Consider the following 18,772-nt stretch of genomic DNA (forward strand, 5'->3'; position numbering starts at 1 on the left):
TGGCATGAGTTTGAAAGAGAGTAAGGGCACGGATATGAGAGTGTTTAGAGGGAGGAATCGAAAGGAAGAAATTATATCACTATAATTTTCCAAAGAGAAATTATGAAAAACATAACTTTTTAAATGGAAAACTTAGCTAAATGCCTCCTATCAGATAGATGAGCAACTCAGAAGAGGTGAGCAATGGGAATTCTTAAAAGACTGAGCAAGAGCATGCTAACAGTTTCTGGGTAATTTTTACATTTAGACAGATTGCACATAACCATCACTTTCCAAGCAAAGATATTTAGAAAAATGAAATAGTTAACACGTGAAAGTATTTAATTCATTGCTTTGGAACATAATTCAGCTACAGAGATGTTCCACATTATTTATAATTTATATCTTATATAAATTATTTTGATAGCTCTAATATTCCAGTTTTAATATCATTACATTTTAAAATATTTTAGAGATTACTTTTATTCATTTGTTTTATGGTAATTTTAATGAATTTCAATTTTCTTTTTCAAGACAGAGTTTCTCTGTGTAGCCCTGGGTGTCCTGTAACTCACTCTGTAGACTAGGCTGGCCTTGAACTCAGAAATCTTCCTGCATCTGCCTCTGAAGTGCTGGGATTAAAGGCATGTGCCACCACTGCCGGACTTCAATTTTTTAAATTATTTACCAATGGCAGATGTTCCTCATTCACAATTCTCTCTGAATGGAGTTCTTAGAAGTAATGTCATTGTTTATCAATAGAAATATGTAATCATCTGACCCATCCTGGGAGTAATGGTGTTGTAGTGGGAGTGTTGTGTTGTAACACTGTCCTGGAATGGAGTCATGTCAGTAGATTTCTGAAAACAGATGAAGTCTGTGACCTCAGTTTATTCAAAACACAAGGTTGTTCTTGGTATGTGTATATGCCAACTTCTCAGGTGTATCAGACAGTAGTGAGTATATACAGTACTATACATTGCTTGCTACTGTTATTCAGATAGTGTTTAAACTGTCTTCCATGTGCCTCTAAGGAAAACATGTTTTTGTCATACATGTTTTGTCCTTGTGATTAGATACAGCTTGAAATCATGTGATCTTTACTCATATGACATTTGTGAACCCCCAAAGTATTCATTATTTGATCATCTGAATAAAGTTGCACATTTTATGAGATTTTAATCTGCTTAATTTATCAACTCCATTCTACCAGGTCTCGCTGTCTCTGGAGCTGTGACAAGTGGTACTGAGCAGGGACCTTAAGTTGCCTTTGTGATAGGACATTGAGGACCCTCACGGAAACGGGAGAATGAGAATAGTGAGGCAGAAAACTGGGAAGGCTTTGCCTTACAATGAGCTTGTGCATTATTTCTTTTAAAAAAACAGGGGCACACGTATCAGAGTCACAACTATTAGATTGATTTCAAATTGCCTATGATTATAATTCCTAATTTGCAGTATATGTCAGCTTAGGTGAAGAAGTATGGGACAGAGTCTGACTAAATATTGAAAAAGCATATAAACAAGAGGGAAAAGATCATCTTTCAATTTTGGGTCATATGAGCATTGCTTTAGACTGTTCTCAAAATACTTAACAAAGATAAGGAGGTTAATAATCATGAGGAAGAATTGGGTAATTCCTTGCATGAAAAAAAACTGGATGACTCTATCTTAAATTAGTAAAAGAGGAAAAAAAAAAAAAAGATCTTCTCAGTACCGACAAAATCAAAAGTAAGAACAGCATCATTAATAACTAAGCAAGAGATGGATTCCTGATGACCTTGAAGCATAGGATAATGAATTTGATCACCAATCTAACCTAGGATTTCTCCATTCTTTGATGAGGATTTAGAAGAGCCTACAAAAATGCTAACTTTACAACCTAGGTAAGTGAGGGCACGGCAGCGAAAACAAATTCATTTATCAATTCTTCCCTGGCCTCATGAGCTACGTTTGGGTTTCCCGTGAAATTTCAATAAAATCAAAATGTTTATAAGGGATTAGACATGGGTATTATGAAATTTTTTTGGAGTGTGAATGTTTTATTTTTGCTTTATTTATCACATTCCCAAACTGGAAACAAAGCAATATTATCACAAATATAACAACCTGTACTTGTGGATATTATGAAAAAATTTTAGGAAGGCCTGTGCTTCCTTTGGACCTAATGCTCCATATAATTGTGAATATCTTTTTGGTTGGACCAATAATGTGCAATGTTTGCTATATGATTTCCATATAAATGCCAAAGTGGTTTTTAGACCTTTCCAATATCTTCCATGAAAAATTTGGCTTACAGGTAAAGCCTATGAAAAAAATTTGCCAGTTAGGACTGACGGGTAATTCTAGAAATGTCACAATAAAATTCTGGCAGGGATTGGTATATGAGTATTAACAGGTATTATCAGGTGCATAATATACCTTCTTCAGCCTCCTTACATATTAGGAATATAGCTATGGCTTCCTGCAAGAAAACTGATAAGGAATCTGTCTTCGGGTATAATTATATACAAAATATATGAAGTCCCTTTGACCTTATGTTGATTTCATAGGGAGACTCAAAGATGCTACTGAAAACAATTAAAGTGTTAACAATATCAAGAGTTCTTATTAAAACAGGTGCTTTTGATAATGACAATGAAGATTGCCAAGAGTTAATCAAGCCATATAGAGAGATAGAAAATGTTATGGACTTTCTGAAGTTACATAGAAATGTAGGGGCCTACAAACAAAGAGCAAAATTAACTGCTATAGGAATTTTTGCTAAACAAAGCTGATGTTGGTAAAGGGGCCACATTACCAACCAAAGTTGATGTTGGGTAAGGCATATTGTAAGTTCACCTTACAACAATTGTATGCTCAGAATCAAGGAGCTCCTGAATTAAGCCCTCTATGCATGAAAGTAAAACATTGGGCTAAGGGATGCTATTTAAATATGGTTATGTGGCAACAATAACAATACAAGTCAATGATAGAGAAAGAGCTACAATGTGTGTATGACATGATTTAGGATGTGCTACATAAAAAGGATCTTATTATCACACCAGAAAAGATACAAAGATCAGACATGGTATAATATCTGGGACACCTGTTAACAAGAACACCTTTTAATACCTATGAAAATGTCAATAAGATAGGACAGGACATTTAAAAAAATTTCTAAATTTATTAGGGAGTAATAATTTCCTACATGCTACTTTTAAGAAGTGTATTCCTTTAGTTTTATGTACATTGGTCTTCTACCTCCATGTCTGTGTGGGGGGATCGGGAGGTAGGCATAATGTGTGTCCTAGATCCTTTAGAAATGGAGATACCAACGGTTGTGAAATGACATATAGGTGCTGGGAATTGAAATTGGATCCTCTATAAGAGCAGCCAGTGCTTTTAAGCACTGAGACATTTCTACAGACCTGCTATATAGTACTTTAAGAATACCCAATTAATCACTAGCCAACTGTTTAAAACTATGAAAGGAGAGATAGCATTGTATAATTTTTTTATTTTATCTGAAGAAACAAATCAAGAATAAAGGTTATAGATTCCAAATAAAAGAGGCATTTCTGTATTACATGGCTCCTTTGCACCCTTTAAATTTACTGATTTTACCCACTAAATTGTCTCCTATAGGTATTGTAGCACAAAAGTGTACATCTTTGAAATAAATCTATTTACTCCATAAAATGCAGACTGCATGCCTTTCTTTCCTTGTGCAATTAGTAAATCAGGCAAGGGTATAATGTCAACAATTATATGGATATATTCCTTGCTATATTATTGTATGCCTAACCAACAATAAGTTTTAAAGAGAGTTGCAGATCTCTGTGATTTTCAAGATTCTTATAGTAGGATAGGGAACCTCTTAATTTCATCTTCACATCCTATAATGCTCCCATTACTCTAGGATCTATAACAACTGGTTAAACCTGCACTTATTCTGCATTTATTGATCCTACTTTTGTACACTTTAACCTCCGTGGTTCGATTGCCGAACAAAATAAGCAAGCTGATGCATTAACTGATTATTTTTACCTCTCCACAATGTAGCATCACCACTTATACACTAATGCTATTAGAGTTCATGCACAATACCACATCCCACTTAGACAAGTGAAAGTGATTATACAAGAATGTCCTACTTGTACTTCCTTACGCTGTCACAGTTCTACAGTTAGAGTTCATCCAAGAGGTAAAACTATTAGTGAATTATGGAAAATAGATGTAGCCCTTCTGCAGTGGATTCTGCACATGTGTGTGTGCATTGACTCATACTCTAAATTTATTTGAGTTGCACCTCTATACCCAAAGAATGCTGCAAACATTTGCTCTCGTGAGAGTGTCTGCTACAATAAAAAGTGACCATGAACCAATCTTTAGTAGAAAAAAAATTAACAACTTTTGTAAATGATGGAATATTAATCATATGGTAAGACTTCTTCATAATCCTCAAGGCCAGAGCATAATTGAAAGAGTAAAAGGAACATTAAAATAACAACTATTTTAAAAATAAAAACCGAGCAGGTCAGACCAGCACCAGGGTAGCTGGGGCACAGGGACGGCTGACACTCGCAAGCTGCCCACAGCACCCGCCAGAGGATCTTGGGACTTCTGGTGAGTGGAACACAGCTTCTGCCCCAATCCAATTGTGCGCGGGACCTGAGACTGCATTAGTTAGGGAAGCAGAAGACCGGCCTGAGTAGGGCCACAAGCCTCTTCCGGTCTGACCAGCACCTTGGTAGCTGGAGCGCAGGGTCGGCTGACACCCGCCAGCTACCCACGACACCCACCACGGGATTTTGAGACTTCTGGCGAGTGGAACACAGCTTCTGCTCCAGTCCAATCCCGCGGGACCTGAGACTGCTTTGGTTGGGGAGGCAGAAATCCGGCCTGAGTAGGGCCACAAGCCTCTTCCAGTCAGACCAGCACCGGGGTAGCTGGGGCTCGGGGTCGGCTGACACTCGCCAGCTGCCCACAACACCCGCCACAGGATCTTAAGACTTCTGGTGAGTGGAGCACAGCTTCTGCCCCAATCCAATTGTGCGCAGGACCTGAGACTGCATTAGTTAGGGAAGCAGAAAACCGGCCTGAGTGGGGCCACAGGCCTCTTCCGGTCTGACCAGCACCTGGTGGCTAGAGCGCAGGGTCAGCTGACACCCACCAGCTACCCACTACACCCGCCACAGGATTTTGAGACTTCTGGTGAGTGGAACACAGCTTCTGCTCCATTCCAATCACATGGGACCTGGGACTGCTTTGGTTGGGGAGGCAGAAATCCGGCCTGAGTAGGGCCACAAGCCTCTTCTGGTCAGACCAGCTCCGGGGTAGCTAGGGCGCAGGGTTGGCTGACACTCGCCAGCTACCCATGACACCCGCCTCAGGATTTTGAGACTTCTGGTGAGTGGAAAACAGAGTCTGCTCCAATCTTTAAACAGTGACAACAATAACAACTAATCCCAGAGATTAGCAGATGGCGAAAGGTAAACGTAAGAATCTTACTAACAGAAACCAAGACCACTCACCATCATCAGAACCCAGCACTCCAACTTCGCCCAGTCCAGGGCACCCCAACACACCGGAAAAGCTAGACCCGGTTCTAAAAGCATATCTCATGATGATGGTAGAGGACATCAAGAAGGACTTTAATAACACACTTAAAGAAATACAAAAGAACACTGGTAAACAGGTAGAAGACATTAAAGAGGAAGTACAAAAATCCCTTAAAGAATTGCAGGAGAACACTGCTAAACAGGTAGAAGACATTAAAGAGGAAGCACAAAAATCCCTTTAAGAATTGCAGGAGAACACTGCTAAACAGGTAGAAGACATTAAAGAGGAAGCACAAAAATCCATTAAAGAATTGCAGGAAAACCAGACCAAACAGGTGATGGAATTGAATAAAACCATTCAAGACCTAAAAAGGGAAGTAGAGACAATGAAGAAAACCCAAACTGAGGCAACACTGGAGATAGAAACACTAGGAAAGAAATCTGGAACCATAGAGACGAGCATCAGCAACAGAATACAAGAGATGGAAGAGAGAATCTCAGGTGCAGAAGACTCCATAGAGAACATCAGCACGACAATCAAAGAAAATACAAAATCCAAAAAGATCCTAACTCAAAATATCCAGGAAATCCAGGACAAAATGAGAAGACCAAACCTACGGATAATAGGAGTAGAGGAGAATGAAGATTTTCAACTCAAAGGACCAGCAAATATATTCAACAAAATTATAGAAGAAAACTTCCCAAACCTAAAGAAAGAGATGCCCATGAACATACAAGAAGCTTACAGAACTCCAAATAGACTGGACCAGAAAAGAAATTCCTTCCGACACATAATAATCAGAACAACAAATGCACTAAATAAAGATAGATTACTAAAAGCAGTAAGGGAAAAAGGTCAAGTAACATATAAAGGCAAGCCTATCAGAATTACATCGGATTTTTCACCAGAGACTATGAAAGCCAGAAGGGCCTGGACAGATGTTATACAGAAACTAAGAGAACACAATTTCCAGCCCAGGCTACTATACCCAGCCAAACTCTCAATTACCATAGATGGAGAAACCAAAGTATTCCATGATAAAACCAAATTCACACATTATCTTTCCACGTATCCAGCCCTTCAAAGGATAATAACAGAAAAAAACCAATACAAGGACGGAAACCACGTCATAGAAAAAGCAAGAAGGTAATCCCTCAACAAACCTAAAAGAAGACAGCCACAAAAACAGAACACCAACTCTAACAACAAAAATAAAAGGAAGCAACAATTACTTTTCCCTAATATCTCTTAATATCAATGGACTCAACTCCCCAATGAAAAGACATAGACTAACAGGCTGGCTACAGAAACAGGACCCAACATTTTGCTGCTTACAGGAAACTCATCTCAGAGAAAAAGATAGACACTACCTCAGAATGAAAGGTTGGAAAACAATTTTCCAAGCAAATGGTAGGAAGAAACAAGCTGGAGTAGCCATTCTAATATCTGATAAGATTGACTTCCAACCCAAAGTCATCAAAAAAGACAAGGAAGGGCTCTTCATTCTCATCAAAGGTAAAATCCTCCAAGAGGAACTATCAATTCTGAATATCTATGCGCCAAATACAAGGGCAGCCTCATTCATTAAAGAAACTTTAGTAAATCTCAAAGCACACATTGCACCTCATACAATAATAGTGGGAGACTTCAACACACCACTTTCACCAATGGACAGATCATGGAAACAGAAACTAAACAGGGACACAGTGAAACTAACAGAGGTTATGAAACAAATGGATCTGACAGATATCTACAGAACATTTTATCCTAAAACGAAAGGATATACCTTCTTCTCAGCACCTCACGGTACCTTCTCCAAAATTGACCACATAATTGGTCACAAAACAAGCCTCAATATATACAAAAATATAGAAATTGTCCCATGCACCCTATCAGATCACCATGGACTAAGACTGATCTTCAATAACAAAATAAATAATAGAAAGCCAACACACACGTGGAAACTAAACAACACTCTTCTCAATGATACCTTGGTCTAGGAAGGAATAAAGAAAGAAATTAAGGACTTTCTGGAGTTTAATGAAAATGAAGACACAACATACCCAAAATTATGGGACACACTGAAAGCATTTCTAAGAGGAAAACTCATAGCTCTGAGTGCCTCCAAAAAGAAACTAGAGAGAGCACACATTAGCAGCTTGACAACACACCTAAAAGCTCTAGAACGAAAGGAAGCAAATTCACCCAAGAGGAGTAGATGGCAAGAAATAATCAAACTCAGGGGTTAAATCAACCAAGTGGAAACAAGAAGAACAATTCAAAGAATCAACCAATCGAGGAGCTGGTTCTTTGAGAAAATCAACAAGATAGATAAACCCTTAGCCAGACTCACTAGAGGGCATAGGGAAAGTACTCTAAATAACAAAATCAGAAATGAAAAGGGAGACATAACAACAGACCCTGAAGAAATCCAAAACACCATCAGATCGATCATTCTACAAAAGGCTATACTCAACAAAACTGGATATCCTGGATGAAATGGACAAGTTTCTAGACAGATACCAGGTACCATAGTTAAATCAAGATCAGGTTAATGATCTAAATAGTCCCATATCCCCTAAAGAAATAGAAGCAGTCATTAATAGTCTCCCAACCAATAAAAGTCCATGACCAGATGGGTTTAGTGCAGAGTTCTATCAAACCTTCAAAGAAGAACTAATCCCAGTTCTTCACAAACTATTCCACAAAATAGAATCAGAAGGTACTCTAGCCAACTCATTCTATGAAGCCACAATTACTCTGATACCTAAACCACATAGAGACCCAACAAAAATAGAGAACTTCAGACCAATTTCCCTTATGAATATTGATGCAAAAATCCTCAATAAAGTTCTCGCTAACCAAATTCAAGAACACATCAAAACAATCATCCATCCTGACCAAGTAGGATTCATCCCAGGGATGCAAGGATGGTTCAATATACGAAAATCCATCAATGTAATCCATTATATAAACAAACTCAAAGACAAAAACTACATGATCATCTCGTTAGATGCTGCAAAAGCATTTGACAAAATTCAACACCCATTCATGATAAAAGTCTTGGAAAGATCAGGAATTCAAGGCCCATACCTAACCATGATAAAAGCAATATACAGCAAGCCAGCAGCCAACATCAAAGTAAATGGTGAGAAGCTGGAAGCAATCCCACTAAAATCAGGGACTAGACAAGGCTGCCCACTCTCTCCCTACCTATTCAACATTGTACTTGAAGTCCTAGCCAGAGCAATTAGACAACAGAAGGAGATCAAGGGGATACAAATCGGAAAAGAAGAAGTCAAAATATTTTTTTTGCAGATGATATGATAGTATACATAAGTGACCCAAAAAATTCCACCAGAGAACTCCTAAGCCTGATAAATAGCTTCGGTGAAGTAGCTGGATATAAAATTAACTCAAGCAAGTCAATGGCCTTTCTGTACACAAAGGATAAACAAGCAGAGAAGGAAATTAGGGAAACAACACCCTTCTCAATAGTCACAAACAATATAAAATACCTTGGCGTGACTCTAACTAAGGAAGTGAAAGTTCTGTATGACAAGAACTTCAAGTCCCTGAAGAAAGAAATTAAAGAAGATCTCAGAAGATGAAAAAACCTCCCATGCTCATGGATTGGCAGGATCAACATTGTAAAAATGGCTATCTTACCAAAAGCAATCTACAGATTGAATGCAATCCCCATAAAAATTCCAACTCAATTCTTCAACGAATTGGAAAGGGCAATCTGCAAATTCATCTGGAACAACAAAAAACCTAGGATAGCAAAAACTCTTCTCAAGGATAAAAGAACCTCTGGAGGAATCACCATGCCTGAACTAAAGCTGTACTACAGAGCAATTGTGATAAAAACTGCATGGTACTGGTATAACGACAGACAAGTAGACCAATGGAACAGAATTGAAGACCCTGAGATCAACCCACATACCTATGGTCACTTGATCTTTGACAAGGGAGCAAAAATCATCCAGTGGAAAAAAGACAGCATTTTCAACAAATGGTGCTGGCACAACTGGCGGTTATCATGTAGAAGAATGCGAATTGATCCATTCCTATCTCCTTGTACCAAGGTCAAATCTAAGTGGATTAAGGAATTCCACATAAAACCAGAGACACTGAAACTTATAGAGGAGAAAGTAGGGAAAAGCCTCGAAGATATGGGTACAGGGGAAAAATTCCTGAATAGAACAGCAAAGGCTTGTGCTGTAAGATCGAGAATCTATAAATGGGACCTCATAAAGTTGCAAAGCTTCTGCAAGGCAAAAGACACCGTCAATAAGACAAAAAGACCACCAACAGATTGGGAAAGGATCTTTACCTATCCTAAATCAGATAGGGGACTAATATCCAATATATATAAGGAACTCAAGAAGGTGGACTCCAGAAAATCAAATAACCCCGTTAAAAATGGGGCTCAGAACTGAACCAAGAATTCTCACCTGAGGAATACCGAATGGCAGAGAAGCACCTGAAAAAATGTTCAACATCCTTAATCATCAGGGAAATGCAACTCAAAATAACCCTGAGATTCCACCTCACACCAGTCAGAATGGCTAAGATCAAAAATTCAGGTGACAGCAGATGCTGGGGAGGATGTGGAGAAAGAGGAACACTCCTTCATTGTTGGTGGGATTGCAAGCTGGTACAACCACTCTGGAAATCAGTTTGGCGGTTCCTCAGAAAATTGGACATTATACTACCAGAGGATCCAGCAATACCTCTCCTGGGCATATATCCTGAATATGTTCCAACTGGTAAGAAGGACACATGCTCCACTATGTTCATAGCAGCCTTATTTATAATAGCCAGAAGCTGGAAAGTACCCAGATGCCCCTCAACAGAGGAATGGATACAGAAAATGTGGTACTTTTATACAATGGAGTACTACTCAGCTATTAAAAGGAATGAATTTATGAAATTCCTAGGCAAATGGATGGATCTGCAGGGCATCATTCTGAGTGAGGTAACACATTCACAAAGGAACTCACACAATATGTACTCACTGATAAGTGGATATTAGCCCAAAAACTTAGGATAACCAAGATATAAGATACAATTTGTTAAACGCATGAAACTCAAGAAGAATGAAGACCAAAGTGTGGACACTGCCCCTTCTTGGAATTGGGAACAAAACACCCATGAAAAGAGTTACAGAGATAAAGTTTGGAGCTGTGAAGAAAGGATGGACCATCTAAAGTCTGCCATATCCAGGGATCCATCCCATAATCAGCTTCCAAAGGCTGACACCATTGCATATACTAGCAAGATTTTGCTGAAAGGACCCAGATATAGCTGTCTCTTGTGAGACAATGCCGGGGCCTAGCAAACACAGAAGTGGATACTCACAGTCAGCTATTGGATGGATCACAGGGCCCCCAATGGAGGAGCTAGAGAAATTACCCAAGGAGCTAAAGGGAACTGCATCCGCATAGGTGGATCATTATTATGAACTAACCAGTACCCCAGAGCTCTTGTCTCTAGCTGCATTTGTATCAAAAGATGGCCTAGTAGGCCATCACTGGAAAGAGAGGCCCATTGGACTTGCCAACTTTATATGCCCCAGTACAGGGGAATGCCAGGGCCAAGGGGTGGGGGTGGGTTGGTGGGGGACAGGGGGGGGGAGTGTATTGGGTACTTTTTGGATAGCATTGGAAATGTAATTGAGGAAATTACCTAATAATAAAAAAAATAAAAATAAAATAAAAATAAAAACCGAGAGACATGAAAGTACATCCTTGTACTTTGCTTACTTACACTTATTTTTAAATTTACCCCAAGGTGATCAATGTTCAGGAACTCAAACTCATTTATACCCAGAACATTCTGCCCTGCCTTTAGACAGGCCTGTGGGGTTTAAACAATTTGAGACTTGGAAGCCTGTTTAGCTGAAGAAATTTCGGACAGGATATGCCTCAGGCATTGCAGATATTGTCATTGGAAGATTATAGATTCCTCTCAGGCCCCTCCAACCCTGGACCATGAGGTACAAAGTTGGAGAAAGAGAATAGTGTAGTCATCATGAAGACAGTAAGTCTCCAGATGGAAGGGCAAAGGATTTATTGACAAAAACCAAACCATCAGATCAAGTCTGCCTTCCTGAGCCAGGTAAAGACCCAGTGCACCTAGGAAAAAGTTATACAGAGCCCTTTGTCAGCTGAGAATTTCATTCTGTTGATTCTAGCTGCTTTGACCTTTGTGTCTGTGGATACACATGCATCAAAGGACAATTAGATTTATCTATATGTTCAACAAAAACAAAAACAAAACCCACACATGCATGCACACAACAAAACAAAACACTCTGGGTATTCTGTGTTCAAAAAAGTAAAACGAGGCAGATGTCTGAAAGTGTTCCAGGAATAGTCACGTGAGTTGATTTTTGACTGTTTCTGAGAATACTCAAAGAAAATAGTCCACGAGACTTTGACCTCAGTTTCTTCAAACAAAAGATTGTTTTGGGGATATTTGTTTGCCCTTATCTTGGGTGTATATGATAGGAGTGGGTGTGCTGCAGGTTAACTGCTTCTGCTTGATATTGTTATCTAGAGAGTGTTTAAAGTGTCCTTTGTGTTCCTCTATGGTATAGCAGGTTTTTACCACATGCAGCTCGTCTTTATGATTATAAGGAGCTTGAAATCATGTGATATGTACAAATATGACCTTTCTTAACTTTCTGAGTTTGAATTGTCTGAGTCTCTGAGTAAGTTAGCTGTTGCATGAAACTTTAGTCTTTCTCTTTGTCTACAGCACTGACAGTGTAGGTTTTAAAGTCAGGTATTGAACCTGCTGCATCAACTCTATCCAAATAGACACATGTCCTTTGCAGAGAAATTCCTATAGACCAATGGTTCAGAACATGTCTGCAACATATGCACAATGGACTTCCACCTGCTCTCCAAATATTTCTTTTTAAAATTTTTCTCTAAGAATTTCATATAATGTGTTTTTAAAATTAATTTCTACCTACCCCAATCTTCCATAAATCACCCCTTTCCTTTCAATCTAACTTCCTATCCTTAAAAAAAAAAAAAAAAAAGCAAAACAACAAAAACCACAACAAAAACCTTCAAGACCAATTTGTGCACTCCAAATATTCTTGTGTGTGTGTTATCCCACTAGAGAATGGTTAACTTTGCACGGGCTGCATGCTTCCCCTTTCAAATGCCAAATTGTTGTCAAGAGTCATTGGCCCTGAGTGGACTGAGGGCCCCTCTTCCCTCTCCATGCCCAGATTTTGTCTGTTTTCATGTTGCACAGGTTTCATACATGATGGGTTTTATTCACATGAATTCAAAATTCTATAATTTATCTCTTCATGAGAAATCAATTTGACTTTGTGATTCTAAAAAAAATTACTGGAGACCTGTACATCTCTAGTCATTAAGGGCTAGACAATTTTCATATAATATTTGGTTGAGCATCTACATTATTGCAATTACCACTGAGACTAGAACTTTCTTTCCCCAATCCAACTCTTTATCTGTCTTCATTCCTGTGTGTTCTGTGTGTGTTGGAACATGGGTGAGCTGATTGATGTGTGCAAATACATGTTTATGAGTACTAAGGTGAGCATGTGACATAGAGAAGACTACCTTAGATGTTCAATAGAATGTCTTTTCTGTTTTAGATAGACTTTTTTTGTTGTTGATTTTTTTCTACTGTTGGCCCACAAAGGTCCAGGAATTTTATTTCTGCCTTCTCTCTCTATTGCCATAGAGTCATAAAATTCCATGTCTGACTTTATGTGGATTAGTGGGATTTAATCTTAACTGCTCACAGTGCATTGAAAACAAGTACTACTCAGCTATTAAAAAGAATGAATTTATGAAATTCCTAGGCAAATGGTTGGACCTGGAGGGCATCATCCTGAGGTAACACAATCACAAAAGAACTCAAATGATATGTTATCACTGATAAGTGGATATTAGCCCAGAAACTTAGTATACCCGAGATATAAGATACAATTTGCAAAACACATGAAACTGAAGAAGAATGAAGACCAAAGTGTGGACACTTTGCCCCTTCTTAGAATTGGAAACAATCAGCCATGGAAGGAGTTACAGAGACAAAGTTTGGAGCTGAGACAAAAGGATGGACCATCTAGAGACTGCCATATCCAGGGATCCATCCCTTAATTAGCCTCCAAATGATGACACCATTGCATACACTAGCAAGCGTTTGCTGAAAGGACCCTGATATAGCTGTCTCTTGTGAGACTATGCCGGGGCCTAGCAAACACATAAGTGGATGCTCACAGTCAGCTATTGGATGGATCACACGGCCCCCAATGGAGGAGCTAGAGAAAGTATCCAAGGAGCTAAAGAGGTCTGTAACCCTGCAGGTGCAACAATATTATGAACTAACCAGTACCCCAGAGTTACTCTAGCTGCATATGTATCAAAAAATGGCCTAGTAGGCCATCACTGGAAAGAGAGGCCCATTGGACATGCAATCTTTATATGCCCCAGTACAGGGGAACGCCAGGGCCAAAAAATGGGAATGGGGGGGTAGGGAAGTGTGGGGGGTGTATGGGGGACTTTTGGGATAGCATTGGAAATATAATTGAGGAAAATACGTAATAAAAATGCACACACACACAAAAAAAGAAAACATTTTATGCACTGAGTCACCTCTGTAGTTTAAACATTCACTAAATATAGCAAATATATGTTAAACATATATATGTTAACCTCCATCCTATGAGGTTTGTCTGGGAGTTCAGAAATTATTATCTTGGGGCCTAAATTGAAACTGATTCAGATAAAATGAGAATATTACCCTGTACAATAACTTTTTGGAGTCTCTTGTAAACAATTTGTGATCACAAGATTTCAAGCTATTGAAAGCCCTCACCAAGTCTAACAACACTACTTTTGACCTACTGATGGGTATGTAGTCCTTATGACAAATTTCAATGTTTTACTGCAGAGAGCAGAGTGTTTTGTGACAGATATAATAGTTACAAACCCAGGCCCATGATAGGTGCTAGTGCTAGAATTCTTGGACCAAGTGGCAGGTGGATTTCTGAGTTTGAAGCCAGCCTCGTCTACAGAGTGAGTTCCAGGACAGCAGGGATACACAGAGAAACCCTGTCTTGAAAAACTAAAAAAAAAAAAAAAAAAAAAAAAAATTCTCAGAACAGTCTCATAAAATAGACCATTATCCTCACATCTATAATGGATTTTCTTTGTGACTCAATCAATTAAGAATTGGATCTTTCCAAAAATATATTGTGATTAGAAAGAAGCTTTTCCAGTAGAAAACTTAAGACATTCATAATTTTTTAAAGATTCAAATTATATCACTTTACAGTATGATGTGTGAATTGATTCGTCTGATAATTTTTCACATCCAACTCTTGCACTCTTATTTTTGTGTTTCTTCCTTGAATGGTCCAGTTTTCACTCAGACTGGTTAGAAGCTGAGACACATGCTTCATGTGTTATGATGCATAGAGATGATTGTAATTGCAATACTCACCTCACCCTTTCCTTTAGATATTTCTTCTACAAATACTGGTCAGAAGCCCAGATGTGTAGGCTTTTTTTTTTAATTCTTTTTCTCTCAGTTAGCCAAAAGGGTACTCAAGTCTTGGACTCCCTCTTTCTTTAAACCACTCTCTGAACTGCATATTGAACAGACCTACATCAAAGTTAGAATGCAAACTCATGCCACATTTCAAACATTTTAAATATGTGCTTAATGTTCTTGTGCTAGAAAAAAATAATAAAAATTAACTCTCCACTGAAAAATCTTACAGTGAGTTAAATAATTGACAAATGAAATTAGTAACTCTAAAGAATTTGCTATACCTACATGCCCTTGGTAGTGATGGCATCATAATGCCAGCATTTCAGAATGTGTCCACCATAGTCACAATGTTCATATCCAAGGTACTCATAGCCAAAACATCTCTTGTGTGTATCTGTTTCAAAATTGGCTTAGGTCAATTAGAGCTTACCTAAACATTTAGTTCCACACAGACATTCCTAGAATGAGACCTTTAATGGAATTTCTCAGACTTAGTATGCAGTTACCTCCCGTGGTCACTTTACCTCACCTTTTGTGGAATCTGGGCAAGGGTCCATGCAATTGCATTGGCCTTTTCTTCTGTCATATTACTGACCATTGACCCCAGAGAAAACACCACCACACCATGCTCTCCAGAGCTCTGGACAAAGTCTTCCATTTCCTAAGAAGAAAGAATTTGCTCTGTCACACAATAACAATAGTAGAAAAATCACCCGTGAAACTCTTAAAAAAAAACTAGAAGAATAAAAACTGAAGTATTCTTAGAAGTTTTTAGAATAATGGTGTTAAAACATTATGAGGACAGAACTGGAACAGTCAAACACTTTGAACATCACAGGCAGCAGTTCAAAGTCTACACTCAAAAGTTCAACAAATATTCTCTCTATTTTCCTCTGGTGAAATAAAAGCTCAGGTGTGCAAATGCAGTTTGTGAAATATTTGCAAAATTGTAAGTTTGTTACATTTTCATTCTACAGAAAATATAAAGTTTCCTTGCTGTTTTGTTTCCTTCCTATGATGGCTGATTTAACATTACTATCTAGTATTTGATGAAATAATATCTGAGTTGTAGTATGTACATATGTGGTAGTTAACACAAATTTCCTATAATTAATTAAATGTTTTAGTCTTTATAATCAGTACTGCATGATATATATGTATATATATTATGTAATACTTTCCTAATATAGCGTATAACTAAGAGTATTTTCAAAGATGACATCCACAATTCATTTTTTGAAACAGAAACTATGTCAATGTTTTTTCTGTGGATAAAAAAATAATTACCTCATCTATGGTAATCAGAGCTTTTGAATTACTGAAAGTTTCTGATGTGCTGAATTGAACTGACTTAATTTCTCTGTGTGTGTGTTTATATATGTGTGTGCATGTGTATGTCTCTGCACCTGTGTGTATGAGTGTGTGTGTGTGTGTGTGTGTGTGTGTGTGTATTGAAGATTAGTAGTGCCTATGGGGTTTCCTGACTTTGTTTTAACACATGGGTGCCAAAAGTTAAATTCAGATGACCTCTCTATCAATCTTTAACATAATTTTTGAGACTGTGTGCCATTGAATATGATCCTCACCATTTTTATCTGGTCTATATGCAGCAAGCTTCAGCATTAACCAGTTTCTGCAACCTCGGTACTAAGGTCATCATGCTGTGCCAGGACACCCAAATTTCTATGGGTACTGGGATTCAAACTCATGTCCTTATGGTTTAGTAAGGACTTTAACCAATGACTAATCACTCTAGTCCCCTGTAAGACTTAAATTAACTCACTGATCTTCCAATTCTATCATGTCCTTTCCTGAGTTTATTGACTTCCTACTTATCAGGACTCTTAATTCCACTTCCCATACATCTCTATTATTGGGAGAAAAGGTTAATGACAGATATAGGATCACTTTCACAAGAAATGAAATGAAATGAAAAAGAGATATAAATAATATATTTACCTTAGGCAATGGTTTAGCAGGTTTGCAATGGACTCCTCCAATATAGTCAACATTTGGTAAGGTTGGGTGAGGAAAATCCAAATCCCAATAGGATCTAATGAGCCACATTTCTGCTTTGCCCATTGTCTCAATTAAGGTGGTTGGCCTTCCTAGAAAGAGAAAATGAGCAAATGAGACAGAATAAAGTTGACAGTAATGTCTTCTGAGTATGAATTATAGTCCCTTAAAAATGTTGGAAAAATTGTGTTTGACATAGAAAATATGCTTTTTATATGTAATATAATTTGCATCAGTAATTGACTTGTGGCTCATACAAGATATGTAAATGTAAGTTTGGTTTTGTTTTTAAAGGACTTAACTTATGTTTCCTCATTAATTTAATTATTTCCTCATAAATAGTTCATTAAAAAGCCACTGTGTAAAAGTACACATTTTACTCCTCTCTAAATCTTCAAATGACACTGTGTAAACATAAATTTATAATCCAGGTACAAATGTCACAAAATGCTTTGTACCTTGCCCATGATTCTCATGGTCATGGTAGTTTGTAGCTAATCTTTATTCTTTTGCCTACGGAAATGTGAAATTTATGAATGGCTGGATTTCTGGTTAGTGCTTCAAACCTTGTTTCTTACTAACACGTTTAATGTACTTATTCTATAAAACAATCACAATATTTTCAAAAATTATGAGGCTAGGAATTTTTAGCCAGTCATAAGTATGGTATATTTTTTAAGACTGTCTAACTGCATGTCTTTGTAACTTTATAGGTAACCAGAATGTCTTATATCAGGATTGCTACCTTCTATTTGATCAATTATATGAGCTTTTACAGAGTGTTTGTTAGGTAATATAATTACATTTGACCACCTGTAAAAGTCTTCACTTTGCACTTAATGGAAATGCATCTTAACATGCATGTGAAACTTAGATCATTAAGCCTGTGAAGAGAAGCATAACTTACCCAAAGTTTCGCTGTAAAACTGATCCCATTTCTTCTCCCTAAATGTCTGGAACCAAAAGTCAAAATAAAGCATACATATCATATTCTTTACCCTCTCTTTGAACGTCATTTGGCCACTTAATCCTGACAAAATTACAGGTACATAAGAGGGAGGGAGAGAAAGTCCTGCACCGTATTTTTCAAGATGGTAGCCAGGAGAGAAGCGAAGACTATATAGAAAAGGAATTTGGAGCAGTTCAGCTATGAGCTCCCCACAGGGACCAATAGCATCTGACAAAACGACATCAAACTTGGATTCCTGGAGTTTTGCCATGAGCTGTTTGTTTGAAACCGTGTCTTTGCAAAGCATTAAACAGTAATCAGAATATTCATCAATTATATTTTGTAGTACAGGAGAATAGGATAAACATGTATCTCTTGGAACCTCATAAGTCCATCTTTCCACAAGTTTTCCAAAAATAATTTCCACGGCATCATTACTGAAAGATGTCGGAAAGGTTTCAAACTTAAGGCCAGGTGATTTTTTGGGATCAAGAAAGATGGAAGTTGAAGGTCTCAAAACAGTGACTTCATGGCCCTTCTGTATAAGTTCATCCAATATTATCTTTATATTCATCCAGTGACTGAAGTCCACCGGCCATACCAACACCTTCCCACACTTTGCAGATCTGAAGCAGCAATTTATCTGTAGCAGCAGCAGAGCAGAAATCCATTTCCAAAGCATTCTGAAAATCAAAGTTCTTCTCTTCAGAGTGTAATCGATTCTGCCACTGCTTG

The 18,772-nt window shown here is 37.9% G+C and overlaps 1 protein-coding gene and 1 long non-coding RNA gene across 4 annotated transcripts in view; both read right to left on the reverse strand.

Annotated features, from left to right (window-relative positions):
• Positions 1-18,772, reverse strand: part of LOC110295249 (UDP-glucuronosyltransferase 2B17-like) — a 37,629-nt gene extending 18,857 nt beyond the window's left edge. For 2 of the 3 annotated variants that reach the window (XM_085836819.1, XM_085836818.1), the window contains exons 1-3: positions 17,996-18,772; positions 17,032-17,180; positions 15,602-15,733 (exon numbers count right to left, since the gene is read on the reverse strand). In XM_085836819.1, the coding sequence (XP_085692945.1) occupies positions 15,602-15,733; positions 17,032-17,180; positions 17,996-18,719 (1,005 nt within the window). In that variant the 5' untranslated portion in view covers positions 18,720-18,772. The remainder of the gene's footprint in view (positions 1-15,601; positions 15,734-17,031; positions 17,181-17,995) is intronic. The other variant, XM_085836817.1, reaches the window with a different exon arrangement.
• On the reverse strand, positions 14,137-15,594 carry LOC147005172 (uncharacterized). Its single transcript, XR_015046950.1, has 2 exons — positions 15,022-15,594; positions 14,137-14,643 (listed from the first exon to the last, which is right to left on the reverse strand). It is a non-coding gene; the product is annotated as an uncharacterized LOC147005172 (long non-coding RNA).

The sequence above is a fragment of the Mus caroli genome, unplaced genomic scaffold (assembly GCF_978045245.1).
Source record: "Mus caroli unplaced genomic scaffold, Mus_caroli_1 scaffold_4, whole genome shotgun sequence".
Lineage (NCBI taxonomy): Eukaryota > Metazoa > Chordata > Mammalia > Rodentia > Muridae > Mus > Mus caroli.